At 35.0% G+C, this 21,461-nt stretch overlaps 1 protein-coding gene across 6 annotated transcripts in view; it reads left to right on the forward strand.

Annotated features, from left to right (window-relative positions):
• The window catches only part of ARHGEF12 (Rho guanine nucleotide exchange factor 12), a 150,372-nt gene that overhangs the window by 87,868 nt on the left and 41,043 nt on the right, over positions 1-21,461 (forward strand). For 4 of the 6 annotated variants that reach the window (XM_043901196.1, XM_043901215.1, XM_043901236.1 and 1 more), the window contains 11 exons: positions 2,720-2,818; positions 3,469-3,518; positions 4,915-4,972; positions 7,599-7,777; positions 9,064-9,141; positions 9,333-9,452; positions 10,961-11,101; positions 16,467-16,541; positions 18,597-18,725; positions 20,307-20,417; positions 20,685-20,783. In XM_043901196.1, the coding sequence (XP_043757131.1) occupies positions 2,720-2,818; positions 3,469-3,518; positions 4,915-4,972; positions 7,599-7,777; positions 9,064-9,141; positions 9,333-9,452; positions 10,961-11,101; positions 16,467-16,541; positions 18,597-18,725; positions 20,307-20,417; positions 20,685-20,783 (1,139 nt within the window). The remainder of the gene's footprint in view (positions 1-2,719; positions 2,819-3,468; positions 3,519-4,914; positions 4,973-7,598; positions 7,778-9,063; positions 9,142-9,332; positions 9,453-10,960; positions 11,102-16,466; positions 16,542-18,596; positions 18,726-20,306; positions 20,418-20,684; positions 20,784-21,461) is intronic. The other 2 variants (XM_043901225.1, XM_043901206.1) reach the window with 1 other exon arrangement.

Genomic DNA, 21,461 nt, shown 5'->3' on the forward strand with positions numbered 1-21,461 from the left:
TGTATATTGTCACCCTGCTTATTTAACTTACATGCAGAGTACATCATGAGAAACTCTGGGCTGGAGAAAGCACAAGCTAGAATCAAGATTGCCAGGAGAATAATCAATACCCTCAGATATGCAGATGACACCACCCTTACGGCAGAAAGTGCAGAAGAACTAAAGAGCCTTTTGATGAAAGTGGAAGAGGAGAGTGAAAAAGTTGGCTTAAAGCTCAAGATTCAGGAAACTAAGATCATGGCATCCGGTCCCATCACTTCATGGCAAATAGATGGGGAACCAGTGGAAACAGTGTCAGACTTTATTTTTTGGGGCTCCAAAATCAGTGCAGATGGTGATGATTGTAATCATGAAATTAAAAGACCCTTTCCCCTTGGAAGGAAAGTTATGACCAACCTAGATAGCATATTAAAAAGCAGAGACAACTTTGTCAACAACGGTCCGTCTAGTCAAGGCTATGGTTTTTCCAGTAGTCATGTATGGATGTGAGAGTTGGACTATAAAGAAAGGTGAGCGCCGAAGAATTGATGCTTTTGAACTGTGGTGTTGGAGAAGACTCTTGAGAGTCCCTTGGACTGCAAGGAGATCCATCCAGTCCATCCTAAAGGAAATCAGTTCTGGGTGTTCACTGGAAGGACTGATGTTGAAGCTGAAACTCCAAAACTTTGGCCACCTGATGTGAAGAGCTGACTCATTTGAAAAGACCCTGATGCTGGGAAAGATTGAGGGCAGGAGGAGAAGGGGACGACAGAGGATGAGATGGTTGGATGGCATCACTGACTCAATGGACATGGGTTTGGGTAGACTCTGGGAGTTGGTGATGGACAGGGAGGCCTGAGGTACTGCGGTTCACGGGGTCGCAAAGAGTTGGACACAACTGAGAACTGAACTGAACTAGTATATGGTGGTGTCTCATTGTGTTTTAACTTGCATTTTCCTGAAGGCAGCAGATATTGAGTACCTTTTCATGTGCTTATTGGCCACCAGTGCATCTTTGTGTGTGATGTGTTTATTCAAATCTTTTGTCCCTTTCAAATATGTCTTCCAATACTGGATTGTAGAGTTACTTTTTAAAAAAATAAGAATCTGGATACAAGTGCTTTATCAGTAATTTGTATTACAAATGTTTTCTCCCAGTCTGTGGCTTGCCTTTTCATTTTCTTATTAGTGTCTTTAGGAAAGCAACTATTTAAAATTTTGAATCCAATTTGCTGGGTTTTTACTTTATGATTGGTGCATTTTGCATCCTAAAAGATCTCTCTGCCTGTCCTAAGTTCTTGAAGATTTGTTCCTATGTGTTCTCATGAAAAGTTTTAGCTTTTATCTTAAGGTTCGTGGTTTGTTGTAAGTTAATAAATTAAGGTTCAAGGTTCCTCTTTTCCATTCAGGGATGCAGTTATTCTAGTTTGTCATCTGTAACAGGCTCCTGTGTGCTGTCTTAGTCACTCAGTCGTGTCCGACTCTGCAACCCCATGGACTGTAGCCCACCAGGCTCCTCTATCCAAGGGGATTCTCCAGGCAGGAACACTGGAGTGGACTGCCACGCCCTCCTCCAGGGGATCTTCCCAACCCAGGGATCGAACCCAGCGCTTCCTCATCGCAGGCACTTTCTTTACCATCTGAGCCACCAGGGAAGCTGGTACTTCTGTCATTTCATTAATAGCAAGAAATATGCATGTATATTCATTAACGTGCAGCCTTCAGCACTTTCTTTGTTTTTTACATCACACTCATTTAAAAGATGATGCCTCTTTGTATAAAAATCTTAATTTTGAAGGAGTTTTTATTTGCCAGTCATCATTATACATGTGTTATTTCTATATATTGTTTTTATACATTCATTTTTGGTGAGGCATTTAGACCCTGTAAAGCTGGAAGCATATATGAAACCTTTGGCTAACACAGAGTGTGGGATCTCCCAGTCCTGCTCTTTGATAGAAACAGCCCTGGGCACTAACCAGGGTTCTGGTTTATCCCTGTTCTTTGGTTGTGGTCTTCTTTCTCTCACCTTACGTTGACAATTTTTGTTTGCTGTTTAACTGGAAGGAAAACAAATTCTCTGTAGCAATCAGGTAAGTATATGAAGGAAATCAAAGAGCTGGTGAAGCTCACAAGTTCTTTTATCTTTTCTACTGTCTTTTCTTTTTATTATTTCTGTACGCCAAAGTGTTTCTTTGCTTTGGACTTTTCAGAAGAGCCACAGGTGCTCTCTAAGCATTCCTTTCTTTTTAATAGTCTGCTTTTCTCAATATGTTTTTTTGATAGTAATAATGAACTTCTCTATAGAGTTTACCATGGGCTGCTCCTAGCCTAATGTCCCAGAATGTTCGATTGTCTTGGGTTTAAATACCATTTAGAGCACTTAAAAACACAAGGAAGTGGGGGTAGAATTTTATATTACAAATAAATTGCATAGACTTGAATGGGCTTCCATCTGTCTTCTCTCTAATACTTTACCTTTTCCAGTTCGCCTTAGCTATTTTTAATCCTGGAGCAATTCTACTCTACCTTTCCTTTGAGAAACCAATATATATGACTCTGTGATATTCTTGTGTTTGTTTTGCTTATGGGATTAGTGCTCTTTATTTTTCACATGGGTTTCATGTGCTACCTTGTGTTTCTCCAGGTGGAATACAGTTCATTACTACTAATATGATTATTGAATTTTTTTTCTCTGTTTTCTCTTTCCTTCTCTCTTTACCCTGTGGTTCTTATGCAGGTCTTGTTCAGCGTTGTGTGATCATCCAGAAGGATGACAATGGATTTGGGCTGACGGTCAGTGGAGACAATCCAGTGTTCGTACAGTCTGTCAAAGAAGGCAAGGCATTTTTAAAAAACAGTCTTGTCACTGGGAGCAAGCAGAGTAAGAATAGAAAAGCTTAAAAAATGTCTATTGCTTAGAATAAAATAATCACGTACATTATAGGTCATATGGCCTTACTGTACTAGATTTGTCTTTAGTGTTAGTTATAGGCATGAATTTATCCCAGTTGATTTCCTTTTATATTTTATGGAAAGAAAAAAGTTCTTATATGTTTTGGAAGTTTGTGTTAATTTTTTTTCTTCATGGTACCAGAGATATTTAGGTAGTGGTAGATTAAAGAAATGGTCGTAGACTCAAAAATATCCATCTTTTCCCCTCAAATCACTATAATATCTTATACTACTGCAATATTACCATATATTGAATACTTCCTTTATGTTAGTTGCTGTAATTTGAGGGGGGTACTTTGGTACTTTTTAATCTCCATTTTACAGGGGATATTGAGGCTTAGAGTGGGGGGAAAAAAAAAAAACATAAAATGTGACCATGATTACCCAGCTAGTGAGTGACAGAAGCAGAATTTGGACCTTGTCTGTCTGACCTTACAATCCATGTTTTTAACCATTTTGTTCCATGCTTCTCTTTTGAGAAGATTGTCAGTGAATGTAAATGAATTGCATTTTAAGAATTAATTTCTATTATAGATGGAGCAGCCATGCGGGCTGGAGTACAGACAGGTGATCGAATCATCAAGGTAAGGAAAAGACTTATGAAATTTGTGATAGAAATATAAAGCAGCATATACTAGCCATATTTTAATTTTTTAGCTTGAATTTTTATTAAAAGCTGCACGTTATAGGTGATGGATTTATTGACAATAAAAATTTATTTCATTTATCTTAATATTAATGCTACCCTTTACTGAAAAGCATAATAAAAGTTTTGAATAAATAGAGTCATGTGTGTCCTTGTCAGGAGAGTAGCTCACTGTTGTAAAGATCTTATTTCTCCAAATTAATCTCTTAGCAAGAAATTCTCATAATTTATTAATAAATTTGGGAGGTGTGCCATTCCTTGTCAAACTTCCAAATGATTATTTCTTCTAAAGAAATTTTGCAAAGGTATTATGGGAAGAGGTAAATGGGAGGTGAGATGGTGTAGATTAATTCGAAGCAAGTGACTGTAGTATAAATATGGATCTGTCTGTGGAACACAATAGAGAGTCCAGAAACAGGCCTTGAGTTTTGATCAGTAGAGTAAGTATGGATTAGTCACTGATTATTAGGCAACTGACTAATGTGATTACTTAAAATCAAATTACCATACAGGAAAAGACACCATGAACATATTTGCAAAGAACTATCTGGAAATAAATATTTGAAACATATTATAGAATCTACTATACTATAAAGAACACTTTTAAATTACTGACAAGAGAATAAATAGTCTAATAGAAAGATGGGCAAAGAATTTTATCAGGCAATTCCCCAGAGTAATTGAAATAAATAATATATCAATGGGGTATGTCCAATCTCACTGATAGTAAAGAGATAGAAATTAAATGATAGGTTAAAATATATTTGCTTGTCAGAAATTTTAAAAACTGCTAATACACATTTGATATAGTTTGGGACTTGTACCATGGCTACTCTTATAAATTAGGTAAAACCTATTTGGATGGAAATTGGTGAATGTGTATCAAAAGTTACATATTTTTAGAAAGTATATAAACTTGGACCACAGTTTTATTTTTAGGAACTTATCTTTGGAAATGGTGTTCAAATGTGAAGTGATATGTATATAGGAAAATTTACTTAAGCTTTATCATGTTGAAAACTTGTAAGCAATCTAAATATGCATAAACTGAGGGCTAGAGAAATAAATTGAAGAAGGAAATGGCAACCCACTCCAGCATTCTTGCCTGAAGAATCCCAGGGATGGAGGATCCCGGTGGGCTGCCGTCTATGGGGTCGCACAGAGTCGGACACGACTGAAGCGACTTAGCAGCAGCAGAGAAATATACACGTTTTAATATAGCCCTGTTTACTATATTATAATTGGTTGTATTGTGTATAACAATTCCTAAAATCAGTTTATCCATTGTATCAATTAGAATGTATCTGACACACACTATTTTCATTTTTTTATAGGTGAACGGAACGCTGGTGACTCATTCAAACCATTTGGAAGTGGTGAAGTTAATCAAATGTAGGTGAATGTTATTCACAGTTTTGTTTCTGAAACCCTTAAAGCAAAGATCAGCAAACATTCTCTGCAACAGGCCAGATAGTAAATTTTTTAGGCTTTGTGGGCCAGATTGTTTGCCACTTGACTCTCATTATAGTGTAAAAGCAGGCATAGACAATACATCAGTGAATGGACGTGGCTGTGTTTCAGTAAAACTTTATTTGCCAGAATAATCTGTGGGTTGAATTTAGTCCCTTGGATGGAGTTTACTGACCCTATTTTAAAGTCTGAGGTGAAAATTCTTAACTTACTAATAACCATCTTTAGTCCCTGGTGGCTCAGAGAGAAAAGAATCCACCTGCAATACAGGAGACCCAGGTCTGGTCCCTCAGTTGAAAAGCTGTCCACCTGCAATACAGGAGACCCAGGTCTGGTCCCTCAGTTGGAAAGCTGTCCTGGAGAAGGAAATAGCTACCCACTCCAGTCTTCTTGCTTGGAGAATTGCTGTGGACAGAGGAGCCTGGCGGGCTACGGAGTCCATGGGGTCACAAAGAGTCGGACATGACTGAGTGACTAACACTTTCACTTTTTTTCACTTCATCTTTAGTCCGCTTCACATATATGGTTGATTATAATGTCCTTGTCATTCTTGGTTATATTGAAAACATTTGAAAGAAATGGATGAGTTGATCTGAAAGAGAACAGGTTAAAAAATCAGACACAAACAAACAAAAAAAAAATCAGACACAATGGCTGGATGAACTGAAATGGAACTTCAAGTAACATAATCATATTCCCTCAGATAAGTAAATGATTAAATAATCCAGGGGAGAGATCTTCTCTTGGAAATCCCCAGGGTTAAGAATTTATAATCTTTTGTATCAGACTATTCCACAGGATAGTAGACTACAGTTAAGAGATAGGTGTTTATGGCCAAGCAGAAACACTACTTCTTGTTTAATATTACTTCTTTTCAGTAAGTGGACATCTTTAAAATAAATTGAATAAACTGGAATCTTTCTTGGCCTTATTACTGCTTAGATAAAGTAACCTGAGAACTCCTTTACCTTTTCATCAGAGTATTAGTGCTGTAAATCTGTCGCTTTGTTCTTAGTGTTAAACTTTAGTACATTTTAAAAAGAAATGGGAAGATGAGAATTAGATCCTCATTCTTGAATAAATTTGGTTACTTAGTTAATGAGACTATGACTTTTTTTATGTACAATATAAATATGCACTAAATAAATATATTTATTTATATTTATATATAATATATTTATATATTTAGTGCATATTTGTTTATAGTATTTAGTACATATTTATGTACTAAATAAAGATGTACATAAATATAAATTTACTATATTGTAAATTTTTATGTACTATGTAAATATGGTTTGTGATAATAAATATATGCCTGGTAACTGTGTTCCAATATCAATTTTACTTAAATCTTCAGACTATAGCATTATATTACTTATCCAATAACAAGAGCCTAGCTGAAAACTCAAAATAAGCATAAAACAGTCTAAGTATTGAAAACAGATATAAATTTGAAATGCCTAATCCCTGTGTACTATACTTATAGTAGAGTTCCCTCATGTCCTACTCTTCAATCCAGATTCTGGACATGATAAAAGTGATTTCAAGTCAAACCAGTTTAAAAATATCTAAAGAAGGAAAGGGAAGAATCAGGATGCTTTGAAAGACAAACATGGATAAGCCAATAAGATACATCAGATGACTTTGTGACAGTCACAGAGTGTTTTTGATTGAAAAACTTTAAAAGTGTATATACTTAAAGTCTCCCCAGTATCACAGCATTAATGATTAAGTGTAAAAAAAAAAACCAAGTTTTTAGAACCTGAAATAATTGCCATTGAGTTTCTTGAAAGAGTAAGTGAAAAGAAACACTATGAAATACAATTTAAAGTATAAGAGAAACATTTTGTCATTAAAGATCAGTTACCTAGAAAAGTTATTTATTTGGAAAGTGTTATTTTTGATTCTAGATAAATAATGAATATCTGTTGTTGAGTCTCTGGTTATGGGTAACTTTGCTTTCTATAGTTTTTTCCCCTGTAAAATACCTACTCAATTTGTCTTTTCCTCCAAATTTTAAAAATTGAAACTTAACTACTTATTTGTTGTGGCTTTTTTTCCTTTTTTTTTGTGGGATTTTTTTTGATCACACTCATTTTTTAAAGTTAATTTAAAATGGCATCATTACAGAGTTAGTTAAAGCCTTGCCTAATTAGTATCATCTTAATATGGTGATTTTTTAAATTTCCATTTGAGAAATTGAACATAGCCATTAGTAGGTGGTTGATAATAAGTCATTCATATCTAAATTTTAAAAATTATTGCGGTTATAAATCTTACTTGCTTTTAAGTAATATCTGATCTTACGAGTAATAATTTGTTATCTAAAAATCGCATTGTTCTTTTAGATTTGTAGGGGAGTCATAAAAGAAAAATGACAGATTGGATTCTTTTTCTGTGGAGAAATGATTAGCCAGCAGATGATGAAACTTTCTCACATAACTAGATCTTTTAGAACTATCAAAGATTAAGTAGTAAAATGGTATAAAATTTTTTTGACAATGTTACTTTCCGTTTCCTCCCCTTTCTACCATATCTCTCCCCGAAGCTGGTTCCTATGTAGCTCTCACTGTTCAGGGACGCCCACCTGGGTCGCCCCAGATTCCACTCGCTGATTCTGAAGTAGAACCATCAGTCATTGGACATATGTCTCCCATCACGACATCCCCTCATTCACCTGGAGCATCTGGGAATATGGAGAGAATTACTAGTCCTGTGCTCATGGGGGTAAGAGTGGGAAAATGTCTCTGTAAATGTCCAGTTATATAATGAATAATGCCTTTGCTTTATGTTAAGAGTTTCAAAGTGTTGACTTGATAAAATTTAAGACGGTAGAAAATAATTTGCTGCTGATAAAAAATTATATAATGATTGAAATGATTGCACAATATTGGGATGGCAGATTTACTTCGAATATTTAACACTTACCATCTACAAAACAGGGTACCTCCCACAAAAATATAATTAAAATATCTGTGGTCAAGGTCCTTTGTCTTCTTAGAATATATACTCTAAGAGGAAAGGGTTTTTTTTGTTTATTGTGTTTCCCCAGAGTCTGCAATATTGCTTGGCATATAGTGCTAGATACTTAATAAACCTTTGTTGTTTGAGATTGAATCAAGGGTATGCAGGTAATTATACTACAAAGGCAAAATGTTGACATTATTAGAAAGAAAATATTAAGTTCTGTGAGGTCTCAGAGGAGGGAGAAAGCACATCCAGTTGTAATAAGGAAGGACTTTATGGAAAGTTGTTATTTGAAATGAGCTTTGAAGAACAGTTAACATTCCAAGTGGTGGCAGCGGAGGTCAGGGGGAGGAAGGCAACCCAGGTAGAGAGTAGGATAAACAAAGGTAAAGAGCCAAGAAGGCATCAAGTATTGGGGAGAAATAGCCAGGATTTTTGTTTGGCTGGTGCCTGTTAAAGATTTATATGATAGGAGATGAGTTTGAAAAAGTAAGACTATTGATTTTGAAGAGTCTCAACAATGAAGCTAATTTACATGTAACTGGATCATTAAGTATATATTACAGATTTTTTGAGTGATGTGATTATGGCAAGATTTTAGGACGACTAATTTGATAAAATATTATAGGGTTATAAAACTGGGAGAAATGGCAGGAGATGAATTAGGGAGCGGTCTTAATACTTCAGGTCGGACATACTGGGAATTTGAGCCATGCCAAGGGGGTTGATAGTAAAGATGCAAAGGAAGGCAAAGTATAAGATACTATTCTTATACTTAAGTCAACTTCATTTCTCCAACTAATATTAACATTTTAGTGTTTTTTTATCAAAAGTGAGATAGAAAGGTTGAAATTGCCCTACAACCTTTTATCTTCAGTGTCAAGCCTGAAAGCTTGGCGTCATAACCACCGGAAACAAAGAAAATCCTGATAGGTATTGAAAACTGGAGCTGAAATGTAACATTGTATGACTCATTTTCAATACATATTTTAGCTTCACTTTCCTTGTATTGGTTCTTAATTTGTTTGTTTGTTTTCTTTTTCTAGGAAGAAAACAATGTGGTTCATAACCAGAAAGTAGAAATTCTGAGAAAAATGTTACAGAAAGAACAGGAACGGCTTCAGGTACTAAGTTAGAAATGGGGCTATTTACAGGCCAGTAAAAACATCAGTGGGCATAGTTCAGTTGGTACTTATCATAATCAGACACTATTGGTAGTCAGTGCCATCAGCTATTTTATTGATTAAGAATGGACTTTTTATATATTTTCTTGACATAAGTAGTTAATTCTTGAAATATTTTTATAACTTTTCAGCTATTGCAGGAAGACTACAACCGAACACCTGCTCAGAGATTGTTAAAAGAGATCCAAGAGGCCAAGAAACACATTCCTCAGCTGCAAGAGCAGTTATCCAAAGCCACAGGCTCTGCTCAGGTAACATCATTATTAAAAGTGCTGCGCGCCATTTTGCAGGAGAATTTTCTTCTGGGAATGTGTCAGACGGTGTTACAGTTGCCCTTTTTAAAAAGTTATTTTTTCTAGTATAGGCCAACAGGATGTCCTGTGTCGGATGTTGCAGAAATAATGGTCAACTAAAAGAAATGTGAAAAAAAAAGAAAAGAAATGTGGGCTTCTGATTGTTTGGTCATGATATCATGGTTCTTTGTTCCACAGTAATTTTAGAATGAATTGAGTGTTTTTGCTTTGATGTGACAAATTACTGAAATGTGTTTAGATACGTGTATTTCCATTTTTGAGATTTATTCTGCCATTTGAAAACAGACCGGCAATTATATTTTAAGTAGGGATATATAATTTTTCTTACTTAATCTTCAAAACAACCCTCTGAGATTAAATATTACTGTTGCTTCTCCCCATTTTACATAAACACTTAAAGAAACTCAGATAAGTTAAATAACTTGTCTATGGTCGTGTAGCTAAATGGAACATAGAACTGGAATTTAAACTTATTCTGACGAATTTAAAGCACATTCATGTTCTTAATGACTATATTTTTATTTTAATTTAAAAATAGGTTTGCTGTATAGGTGTAAATTATGAAGATGATAATCTCATTAGAAGAATAACTCAGCATTATATGTCAACCAGATTTATATTCTGTAATGTTTAGATTTGGTATATGGAGAAATGAGTAAAAGCTGCTTATTTGTTATTCTTCATGAGTTAGGTCTGTAGGTTCACACAGAAATCATCTATCCTAATCTGCTCGTTTTAAAGTTTAAAAAAAATCATGCCATGGTTGAGAAAACCAGGGCCTAAATTGGTTAAATGACTCACACAAGATCACACATTTTTAAGGCCTCTTGACTTCCGGGTTCAGTGTACTTTTCATTACACATTTTTTGCTTGTTTCTTTTAGTCCCATTAGCTATATGAAGTTTTGAGTATTCTGCCTTGGTAATAATTGACAGTTTTATGTTGTTGTTATTACTGAGCAAAGACAGCAGTCTTACCCTGTTCCAAGAGTAAAACTGTGATTCCTAATTTAAAAGCTTATAATAATTTGCAGTATAGCTTTGCGTCCCGGAATTGGCAATTTATTGAAGTTGTAAAGTGTTGGAAGGCAATTAAGCACAAATTATAGTGTCATAATCTTTACTAACAGGCAGGGAATATAAATTATGTAAGTTAAACTATTTTATCTTTTTGCTTTTATTTGAAAGTTTGAATATTTATTCTCTTTATTGAAATATCACTTTCCCTGTCTTCAAGGTCATGCCATTTTAGAACCACAGAATTAGTAGTTATTTATGCCTTTGACTTTTAGAACTTGTAGAGCATTCTTGATCACATCAAACTGGCCAACTTTTTACAGTCTCCATTGAGGTTGCAGTGTGACTCTGTTTCTTTATGCAGTCAGTAATGAAAGGGTTTTTTTGTTGTTGTTTGTTTTTAATGTATGTGTGCCTGATGTGTTTCAGGATGGAACTGTAGTTACGTCCTCCAAGCCATTAGGTGACGGGCTAGCAGTCGGTGAAGGAGAAGCAGACCCTGGTGATGGACTCGGCAGACTTGACTGCGGCAGCGGAGATGCTTCTCGGCCCAGTAGTGACAGTGCCGATGTAAGTGTTCTACGCTTTCATTGTGTTGTATTTTTCTCTACAGCCCCACTTCCAGATTTGATTTTAAGTTATAGGAACTACAGGCATTCTTATTACTTTCTTTTTATCGCCATCATCTTTTTAATTAATTTATTTTAATTGGAGGCTAATTACTTTACAATATTGTAGTGGTTTTTGCCATATACTGACATGAATCAGCCATGGGTGTACAATGTATCCCCCATCCTGAACCCCCCTCCCACCTCCCTCCCTATACCATCCCTCAGGGTCCCCATCATCTTTAACATAGCAGTTTCATGAGCAGAAATTCTGGACCCTGTTGTATATGAGCTTTTAATTCCAGAGTTCACTTTTTCCCTTGGACACCATTGCCAAATGTTTCTTTTAAGGAGATGGAATTTCCCAGCAGGCGTCTTGTTTGTGGGTAGAGAAGTTAATAATGCCGGTGCTTTCTTACTAAACCGAGAGGCCAACTGTTGATATCTTTAAGAGCATGTTAATATTCCATTTGTGGTCAGAGTGACTCAGTCTTGAATCATGGGGCACTTTGCCATTTCAAAGAGGAAAAGCCTTAGTCCTCTTAGACTTCAGTTAATAGCCCATGTTTAGTAATACTTTCTTTATTAACCCAAAAATTGCCAGATGAACATGGATAGTTGTTAAGATGATAAAATATTTTAAGCTGAATATGATGTAGCATCACAGTTATATGAATACTTAAAAGCTAAGTTCAGTGTTATATACTCAGCAATACATTGTAAGTAGTATGCAGTAATAGGAATAATTACTTCAAAATAGATCACCCTTCTTAAAAGTGATGAAAAAATAATCTGTTGTAAGTCAGTGTTTTTTTCAATGTGGGTCATAAAATCAGTTTAGTGGGTCGGGGCCAGCATTTTTAAAAAAAGAATAGAATAGGAAATAAGAGTGCTTTGCATGTAGAGGAGGTAAGTGTTACTTTTTGTGACTTTTGTTGTATATACACATGCACATATTGTGTGCATTTGTACACATGTATAGCTGTGTGTGTGTGTGTGTGTGTGTGTACACATTGGTTAATATAAAATTTCTCTTACTGGAGGTTGTAAAAAAAAAAAATTGAAAGCCACTGGTCTAAGCCACCGTCATTCAGGGTATCTTGATCCTTAGGCCCAGTGACTCAGTTCCTTGTGCAAGGAAAATTTGAGGATATTTTTATTTTGAAATATATTAATAGGAGTTTTATGATTAGATAGGCTAATTGTCTTGATGAAAGATTTCAGTTTTGCCTCAAGAAAAGAATTACAGTAGCTTACATTTATTGAGCATATGTATTAATACCATCAGCTATAATAGGTGTTATACATTTTTTATCTTGGTTAATTCTCAGAACAGCCTGATGAAGTAGTACTATTGTTATTACTTAAACAAAAGAAAAAACTGAGTCCAAAGCGAGTTAGCTAACTTGCCAGACTTACTCAGCTAGATTGCCTCTACCTAATTTCAAAATACCAGCACTCAAAGGCTCCAAGGTCTGAAAATGCATAACATTTTGGGAGAGCAGTGAAAATTTTACAGGTGTATTAGGATTATATTAATAGATAAAATGGCTGGAGTTGATCTTAGAAGCAAAGTCGAGTTCAAGTTATAACTTGTTCCAGCAGTTCTGCTTCTGGGAATCCTCAGATTTCTTCTCTTTGATTTAGTGCTGCATCTCCTCTCTGTTTTCATGGCTTATCTCTCCCATTAGATGTTTCTAGTAGGAGATGTTTCTAAGTTTAGATGTTTCTAAACTTGCTCTCAAGTTTCTTGAGAGCAACGCACCCATCATATTTGACTTTATATCTACAAAGACAGTGAGATTGTAGGAATTCAGAACAAGTGATGCAAATGAAAAATTTGAATTTTATCTTATTTACAGAAATGTTAACCATAAAATCTGTGGCTTAGAAATATCACTTTATGAAGTACAGAGTGAATTGGCAAGTGTAGAAACAGACATTCCAGTGAATTCAGACAGTTCGACATGTGTTTGGTGTTTAATTGGTCTTTGAACAAGAGTGAATGAGTAGAGTGTGGGCTGTATCTTGCATACAGAAGAGAGGCACAGCCAGAAACATGTCAGTGTCAAAAATGAAGTAAATAGACAGGGAGATCAGTAAGAAAAGAAAACTGCTTGGCTTAAGAGGAACTTGACAAATGTGTGTTAAATGGCTGATAATTGTCACCATTTATTGAATACCTAGTTTATGATCGTAGTTGTACCTAATGCTTTACACTTACTCTTTTTAACTCTCATAGTAATCTTAAAGAAGCAAATGTCACCATTCCATAGATGAGGCAATTGAGGCCAAATAAGTGGATGATGTAGAAATCCACGTGAGAGACAATACAGTGAAGACTAGGTATTCACTGAACACATAACAAACTCATGTCATGCCTACAGGTGTCTTTTTTTTTTTTTACAGGTGTCTTTTTGAAGCTAGAGATTTGCTGCTTTTATCTTATGGATTTCAATGTTCGTTTCAGTTGTACTGTATTAAGATTGTAGGAACCAATCAATGCCTTACGTTTTTTCCATTTTCTGCTCCTTTTTATAAAATAATCTCCTTACGGTGTTTGTGATATCATTAGCATTGTGAAATTCCCTGCTCTTGCTCACCTCAGAGAAGGCTTTAAAGAATGCTTACATGCCCATGGATGTACTTCTCATGGGAGAAGCTCAGTTCAGTTCAGTCGCTCAGTCGAGTCTGACTCTTTGCGACCCCGAGGACTGCAGCACGTCAGGCTCGCCTGTCCATCACTGACTCCCAGAGTTTGCTCAGACTCCTGTCCATCAAGTTGGTGATGTCATCCAACCATCTCATCCTCTATCATTCCCTTATCCTCCTGCCTTCAATCTTTCCCAACATCAGGTCCTTTTCTAATGAGTCAGTTCTTCACATCATGTGGCCAAAGTATTGGAGCTTCAGCTTCAGCATCAGTCCTTCCAGTGAATATTCAGGACTGATTTCCTTTGATCGCAAGTTATCATCTAAAACTTAGAGCATTTGCCTCTTTTATTTTCATTTTGCAGCTGACCTTTAATTTAAAAATTACTTTGAGGAATTTCTTTGGTGATCCAGTGGCTAAGAATCCACCTTCCAATGCAAGTGACACAGGTTTCATGCCTGGTCCAGGAACTAAGATCCCACATGCTGCAAGGCAATTAAACCCATGTGCCTCAACTACTGAGCCCATACTCTAGAGCCCTCGTGCCACAGCTGCTGAGCCCCCACACTACAACTGCTGAAGCCTGTGTGCCTAGAACCCATGCTTCACAAGAGAAGCCACTGCAATGAGAAGCCTGTTCACCTCAGTTAGAGAGAAGCCCCCACACACAACTAGAGAAAGCCCATGAGCAGCAACAAAGACCTAGTGCAGCCAAAAGTAAATAAATAATTTTAAAAATAAGTTATTTTGAAAAATTCCAAACTGACTCAAAAACAGACTAAGATAATAAACTCCTGCATGTACCTAATCACCCAGCTCAGAGTCATCAATAAGTGCTTAAACTTATTTTTGTCTGTATTCCTTCATTCCTTGTACTCTCCAGATCCTGGATATTTTAAAGTAAATCCAAGGTATTATTTCATTAACATGCATCTTTGGAAGGAAAAAAAGACTTAAAAAGTTAGAACCATAGAAGCATTATCAAATATTCAGTAATATCTTCTTAATATGCAATGTGATTAGCCTAATAGTCTTATAATAATCTTTTTACAGTAGGTTTATTTGAGTCAGGATCCAGTCAACAGCTTCAGTCTTTGGTTGATGTCTCTTAATTTATGATAGTTCCCTCCTCTTTTTTCTTCTTACTATTTTTTTTTTTTGTTAAGCTGGGTCATATGTCGAATAGAACTACCCACATTCTAATTGTATTTTCATGGAGGTGTTAAGCATGTTCCTCTGGTATGTATTTCCTGAAAATTGATAGTAAGATCTAGAGTCTTGAAAAGATTAAGGATTGAGGGTTGTTGTTTGGCAAGAACAATTCATGGGTGGTACTGTGTATATCCTGTTACATCACATTAGGAGGAGAATGTCTGGTTGTCTTTTTATAATTGTTAAGTTTGTATGAGGTATGCAGATTCTATCAGCATAATTCCTTCCTTATAAATTTCTCCACTAAGTTTTTATCTAATGTTTTTACTTCCATTCATAGCAAAAATGCCTGCATCTATTATTTAATAAGGGATTTCAAAATGATATAATTTTGTCATTCTTCCTGTATTCATTAGATGGAATTATTTTATAAAGAATTTTTCCTTCTAGCTTTTAAGTTGCTATAAAGTATAGCTTATACAGGAAATTCAGGATAAATATTTGATTATTTTCCCTTACGTATCTGTTTTCAGAAGAGTTGGTGCCCTGACATAATCCGAAGGTCACTAAATGTGGGGATGTTTGCACACATGTGTGTAGATGTGTAATATTTTGAATTCATAGATTTTTAACCTGTTTCTTATTGCATTTCAGTCCATTACAGTCATTTTTCTTTTTGATACTTATTAAATTGTCCCTTTTGAGGGGACTAGTGTGCTCCTTCTCAAGTTGTTTTCTGTGTTCTTTTGACATGACTCCCCAGTAACATAGGTTTCTTTCTTTTTGGTGTGATAAGATTATTCTAGCTTGATCTGTCCTACCTCTTAACCCAGAGTCATCCATTTCTCCCAGGTGGGGCTTATATTTGAAATTACTGTTCTATCTTATATACATTATATATACAGATAGCTTATATCTTCTATATAGGCATTCACACAAAAATTTCTTGCGTCTCATTTTCAGCTGCTCTGAAGAATGGCTCCCATTGCTTGGAGTGTTCCTTATCCCCTAGAATTGAAGCTTTGTGTATCATATAGTGTATATTTTACATTAGGTCATCCCAAACATACCATGTAAATTTTATAAGAATCCATAAATCAGTTTATATAAGGTAGTAACAGAAAAATAGAAACTCATTTTCCTTCATATAAATAGGCTAGAATGCTTTTAACTTGGATAGAAAGAATAGTTTGGGACAGAGGGATTTAGAGGAAGTAGAGTTTGATTTTGACTTAATGAGCTTGAAATATGTAATATATCTGATTAGAATTATTTGATAGAAATTAACCCTCAAGCCTGAAGATGAAATTATTTTATCAACATAAGACTTAAAAGCCTAAGAGAATAAATGACTTGCCAAAGTCAGATAAAAAGTAGCAGAGCCAAGTATTATATGAAAGATATTTAGTAGTTTCAAACACAGATGTGTCATTCAGAACATTATTCTTTCACATTGCTTTTTCTTATCTCCTTTGGTGGGCCTGTTGAACTCGTCGTTTTTTGGTTTTTTTATTTTCATTAGAGTCCCAAGAGTGGCTTGAAAGAGAGGATTTATCTAGAGGAAAACCCAGAGAAAAGTGAAGCAATTCAGGACACTGTGAGTATGAAATCAATGAAATGATAGTGACTTTCCTTATACTTAAATGACAGACATAACTGATGTGTGTGTGTGTGTGTGTATTCTTTTTTTTTAATTTGGAGAAAAAACTTAAATTTATTAAAGGAACTTAATAAAGATTGGAAAATAGAGAGCTGCTCCATAGTTAGTATTATTATGTGGTTAAATTTTTTATAGTAAAATACAAATAACATAAAATATACTATTTTAACCATCTTTAAGTTCATTGTCATTAAGTTAGATTCACATCATTATGCAACCATCAGCACATCTGTCTCTAAAAGTTTTTCAACTTCCCCAGCTGAAACTTGGTGTCCACTAAACACTAACTTCCATTATTTTCTTTCTCCAGCCCTGGCAAACACCATTCTAGTTTCTGTCCCTTCGACTCTGACTAGGAACTGCATAATAAGTAGAATATATGATACTTGTCCTTTTGTGGCCAGCTTATTTCACTGAGCATCATTCTTCAAGTTTGATGAGTGATTTAGCGTGTATCAGAGTTCCCTCGCTTTTAAGGCTGAGTAATAATCTCTGTGTGTATTTACCGCATTTGGTTTGTCCATTCCTTCATCAGTGAAAACTTGGGTTGATTCCACCTCTGGCTGTCATGAATAATGCTACTCTGAACATGCATGTATAAATAAATACCGGTTTAAGTTCTTCCTTCAGTTCTTTTGAGTATATAATCAGAAATGGAGTTGCTAGATCTTGTAAATCCCTAACTGATTATTTTTAGCATTTTGATTTTATTTTTTAAAATTAGGACTTGTAAGTTTTATAGTAAAAGATTTAATAGTATATTATGATTTGTCTATTGTTAGCAACATAAGGACTATTGAAAAATCAGAAACCTCAAGTCTGCTGTAAAATGAAAAGTTGTCTCACTAATACTCTAAAGAAATAAAATTTCTGCTTCACCTGATTTTTAAAAAAATATTATTAAAGCCTTGAGGTTTAAAAAGCAAGACTACAGAAAGGCAGAATCAAGTTTAGGCAATGCAGATACTTAAGAGTTGCAACACACTTAAGGAAGAAAACTGCAGCTATGTGTTTATTAGTCACTTAATTTATAGCTTGTGGGTCCATGTACGTAGTTTGAGCTGTAACTGCTGTGCGGATAACTCCCACGTCACCATAGCCTCACTCTCTTTGCTCAACCCCAGATCCTACAGCATTCAACTGCTGTCAGGTTTGAGCCAAACTCATTTTTTTTCATATTTGTTCCAAATTTACTATTTCTCTTAGTACTATATGGTCTTTCATTTCTGTATTTGTGGTATGCAAATATCCCATACTTTTTGCATTATACACTAATGTTCCAACATTCCCCTTTTCATGCTAAATCCAAATTTATAAGTGAACTGACACATGGATGATCTATTGCATAGGAGTGAGGGCTGCCAGCCTACAATTTATTTTTACAATCTTGTTACCATCGTTTCTATAGCAGTGTTGGTGTGATTACTTGAACATTTTATTGCATTATGCCAATGATTTTCAACCAGGAATGATTTTGTCCCTCAGGGCTCATTTGGCAAGGTCTGGACACATTTTTGATTGTCATGACTGGGAGGCTGCTCCTGGCATCTAGTGGGTGAGCAGTGGCCAAGTATGCTGCTCCTTATTCTACAGTGCATAGGACAGCCCCCACAACAAAGAATCGTCTGGCCCAAAATGTCAACAGTACCATTTTTCCTTTGTCCTGTTGCCTTCATTCACTGTTAAAAATTGTAACTGTTTGTGTAAGCCAGCTTAATTTCTTTCTGTAACAAGGTCCAGATATATATGAAACAATAAATGAAGCCTAAAGAGAGGGATTAGAACCAGATAAACAAAGCAGAGGATGTTTATTATTTCTAGGGGAAATGTTTTCTCCCCCTCCCCCTGACCAAGAAACAATCAATACTGGAAAATTTGAGAACCACTTTGAAAATAAAGTACCTAATGAAAAGGAAAAGAAATCCAGTCAGTTTAGTGAACCACGTCTTTTTAATAGTTTGGCTTTATTCTGTCTCTGAAATTGACCACCAGGCAATTTTTCCGTTCCTTCTCCATGAATGTTTCCAGGACACTCAGTCACTTGTTGGGAGTCCCTCTACCCGTGTGGCGCCTCATATTATTGGAGCAGAGGACGATGACTTTGGTAGTGAACATGAACAGGTGATGACTTCTTCTTTGTAAAAAACAAATGATTAATTTTCTAAGAGGTTTGATTTATTGCAAAAATGAACAGTTTCTGGAGATTGAAATTATAAGGATTTGAAGCTCAAGTCTTAGAACTAAGATTAATTGGTTAATTGCTTGGGTTAATTGCTTATTTTAGCTTTGACCAATAGAAATGGCCTTGCTCTTGAAGCTGATAAGAAGTCATTGATTTTTACCTAAGTATTTTATCTTGGGAGAAGGGGGATGTTCTTATAAATTTTTTTTTAATTTTCAAATTCTGGTTGTTTATTGATGGTATATAGGAATGTGATTGGCTTTATTCTTGTCCTTTTTAGTAAGCTCACATGATCTTTTAGTAAACTCACTACTTCAAAAAGATTTTTTAAATAACTTTTTAAGATTTTTCCACGTAAATAACTGTGACAGTTTTTGTTTTCTTGTTTCCCAGCGTTTATCTTTTATTTCTTGTTATTACCTTTACTGCGCTAGTTAGGATTTCCAGTCTGAGGCTGAATCACTGTGGTGAGACAGGGCATCCTGGCCTTATTCTCAATCTTAGGAAGAATGCATTCAATCATTTATTATTAATATGATGTTAGCCATAGGTTTTTGTAGATGCTTTTTTAATTGAGGAAGTTTCCTTCTATTTTTAGTTTGATAGGAGTTTTATCATGAATAGATGTTGAATTTTGTTGAATGACTGAGATCATCATATGTTGTTATTAAATTTACATTACATTAATGTAATTTACATGTAACTAAATATAATGGTAAATTACATTAATTGGTGTTATTAGCATTTGGAAACAGCTATTCCTGTTTCATTCCTGGGAGAAACCCCAGTTAGTCATAATATATTTTCCTTTTTCCAATATTGTTGAATTCAGTCCTATTATTTTGCTGAGGATTTTTGTGTGTGTGTTTATAGGGAATAGTAGTCTGTAGTTTTCTTTTTTTGTAATATCTTTGGTTTTGATAGTTGGTTGATGCTGAGCTCTTAGAATGAGTTGAGAAGTCTTAGTCCTCTTATATTTTCTGAAAGAGATTGTGCAGAATGGGTGTTACTTGTTTAGATTAACTTACATGATTCTAGGTTAAGGTCAATTCTTGCTGCTTTCTGTGTTCATTGCAGTTTGGAAACATACAAGTATTCTAGGAGTTGTCTTATTTAAAATCTCACAACTCCATTTCCTACCACCATCTCTATGATTAGCCTAAGAGGAAGACACCTATTTTGTTATTAGGCAGAAAGCCTCCCTTTACATTTTTAGAAGTGTTATTAACCTGTTTTTTTTTCTGTACTGATTTGTAGACCTGTGAGCTCTTTGATAATTATATTCTGGACTTACATTCTCCCAGGACGGTCTTTCTTCCAACCTGTTCCCAAGAGATACTTTTCAGAGGAATAGATTCCGTAGCCCATGTTGCTTATAATATTCTTGTGAAGTTTTTTTAAACCTTAAAGTTTTTAGGATAGGTCAAAGTGAAATTGGAATAGTCATATTTAACTGAGCTGACATTACATTTTGCATCTATGTGTTGGTGTTACTGATGTATATTTATTTCTTTTTCTAGATCAATGGGCAGTGCAGCTGTTTTCAGAGCATTGAACTGCTGAAATCTCGCCCGGCTCACTTGGCTGTTTTCTTACACCATGTAGTTTCCCAGTTTGACCCTGCAACACTGGTAATATATTTTATGATTTAGCCAGTTTAGAGTTCTTAATTGATGCAAATGCCATGAAACTTTCCAGTTTTAGCAAGATGGGTAGATAGACTTCTGTCAGTTTTCTATGATGATTAAAATGTTACTAATTTAATTTTTAAAGATTTGGTTATATGGTAATAACTACATTGTTCATGGTGACCTACTTGTTTCAGACATTTATACTCAGTGAGGATCTAGCAGATGACATTTTTCATGATTTCTTCCCCATTTCTTTCTCCACTACAGCTCTGTTATCTCTATTCAGACCTATATAAACAGACCAATTCCAAGGAGACCCGTCGTGTCTTCCTTGAGTTTCATCAGTTCTTCCTGGATCGATCTGCCGTAAGTTACCAAGTTAATATTATAATCTTTGCTTCAGTACACTGAATTATTGGCCTCCCAACTTCCAATCTTCCCTCCCCTGTTTTTGGACTTTATTGTGCTTCCTAATGTCTGTATTATATCTAAATTATTGATTACTCATGACTTATTTTTTATTTCTAAGTTAGTTATAGGCATATAAATTCTCACAATAGGTTTTAAGGGATATAAACATATATATATGTTTATATGTATGCATATTTAGGATAAGGGAATGAAAAAGAGAATACAGTATATATGTGTATATATAAATATATATTAAGATCCAAAGGTTAGTACTTGTATAATTGGACTCTGGTTGGCCTCTTTGAAGTTTGGAGGCCCAAGTTTAACTAAAAGGGATGGAAACGATCTTACTCATATAAATGATGGTAGATAATAATAAGTGTTTTATTTTACCAATAGAAATCTTAATAAGGTTTTTAAACTAATGTGTTTTATTATTAGCCTTGCTCTAGGGTAAATAACAGCCCTTAATACGTCTCTGATAATCATGCTGCATGTCTCTAGTCCTTTCATATTTGCAGTTCTTTTAGTTGACTATTTCACACCTTCTCTCTTTTAAACTCTCCATTAATTCCTCTCTTGTTCTTTTCTCAACTGATGACCTTGCTGTTTTTTTTGAGAAATTTAAAGCAT

Source organism: Cervus elaphus, chromosome 1 (assembly GCF_910594005.1).
Source record: "Cervus elaphus chromosome 1, mCerEla1.1, whole genome shotgun sequence".
NCBI lineage: Eukaryota > Metazoa > Chordata > Mammalia > Artiodactyla > Cervidae > Cervus > Cervus elaphus.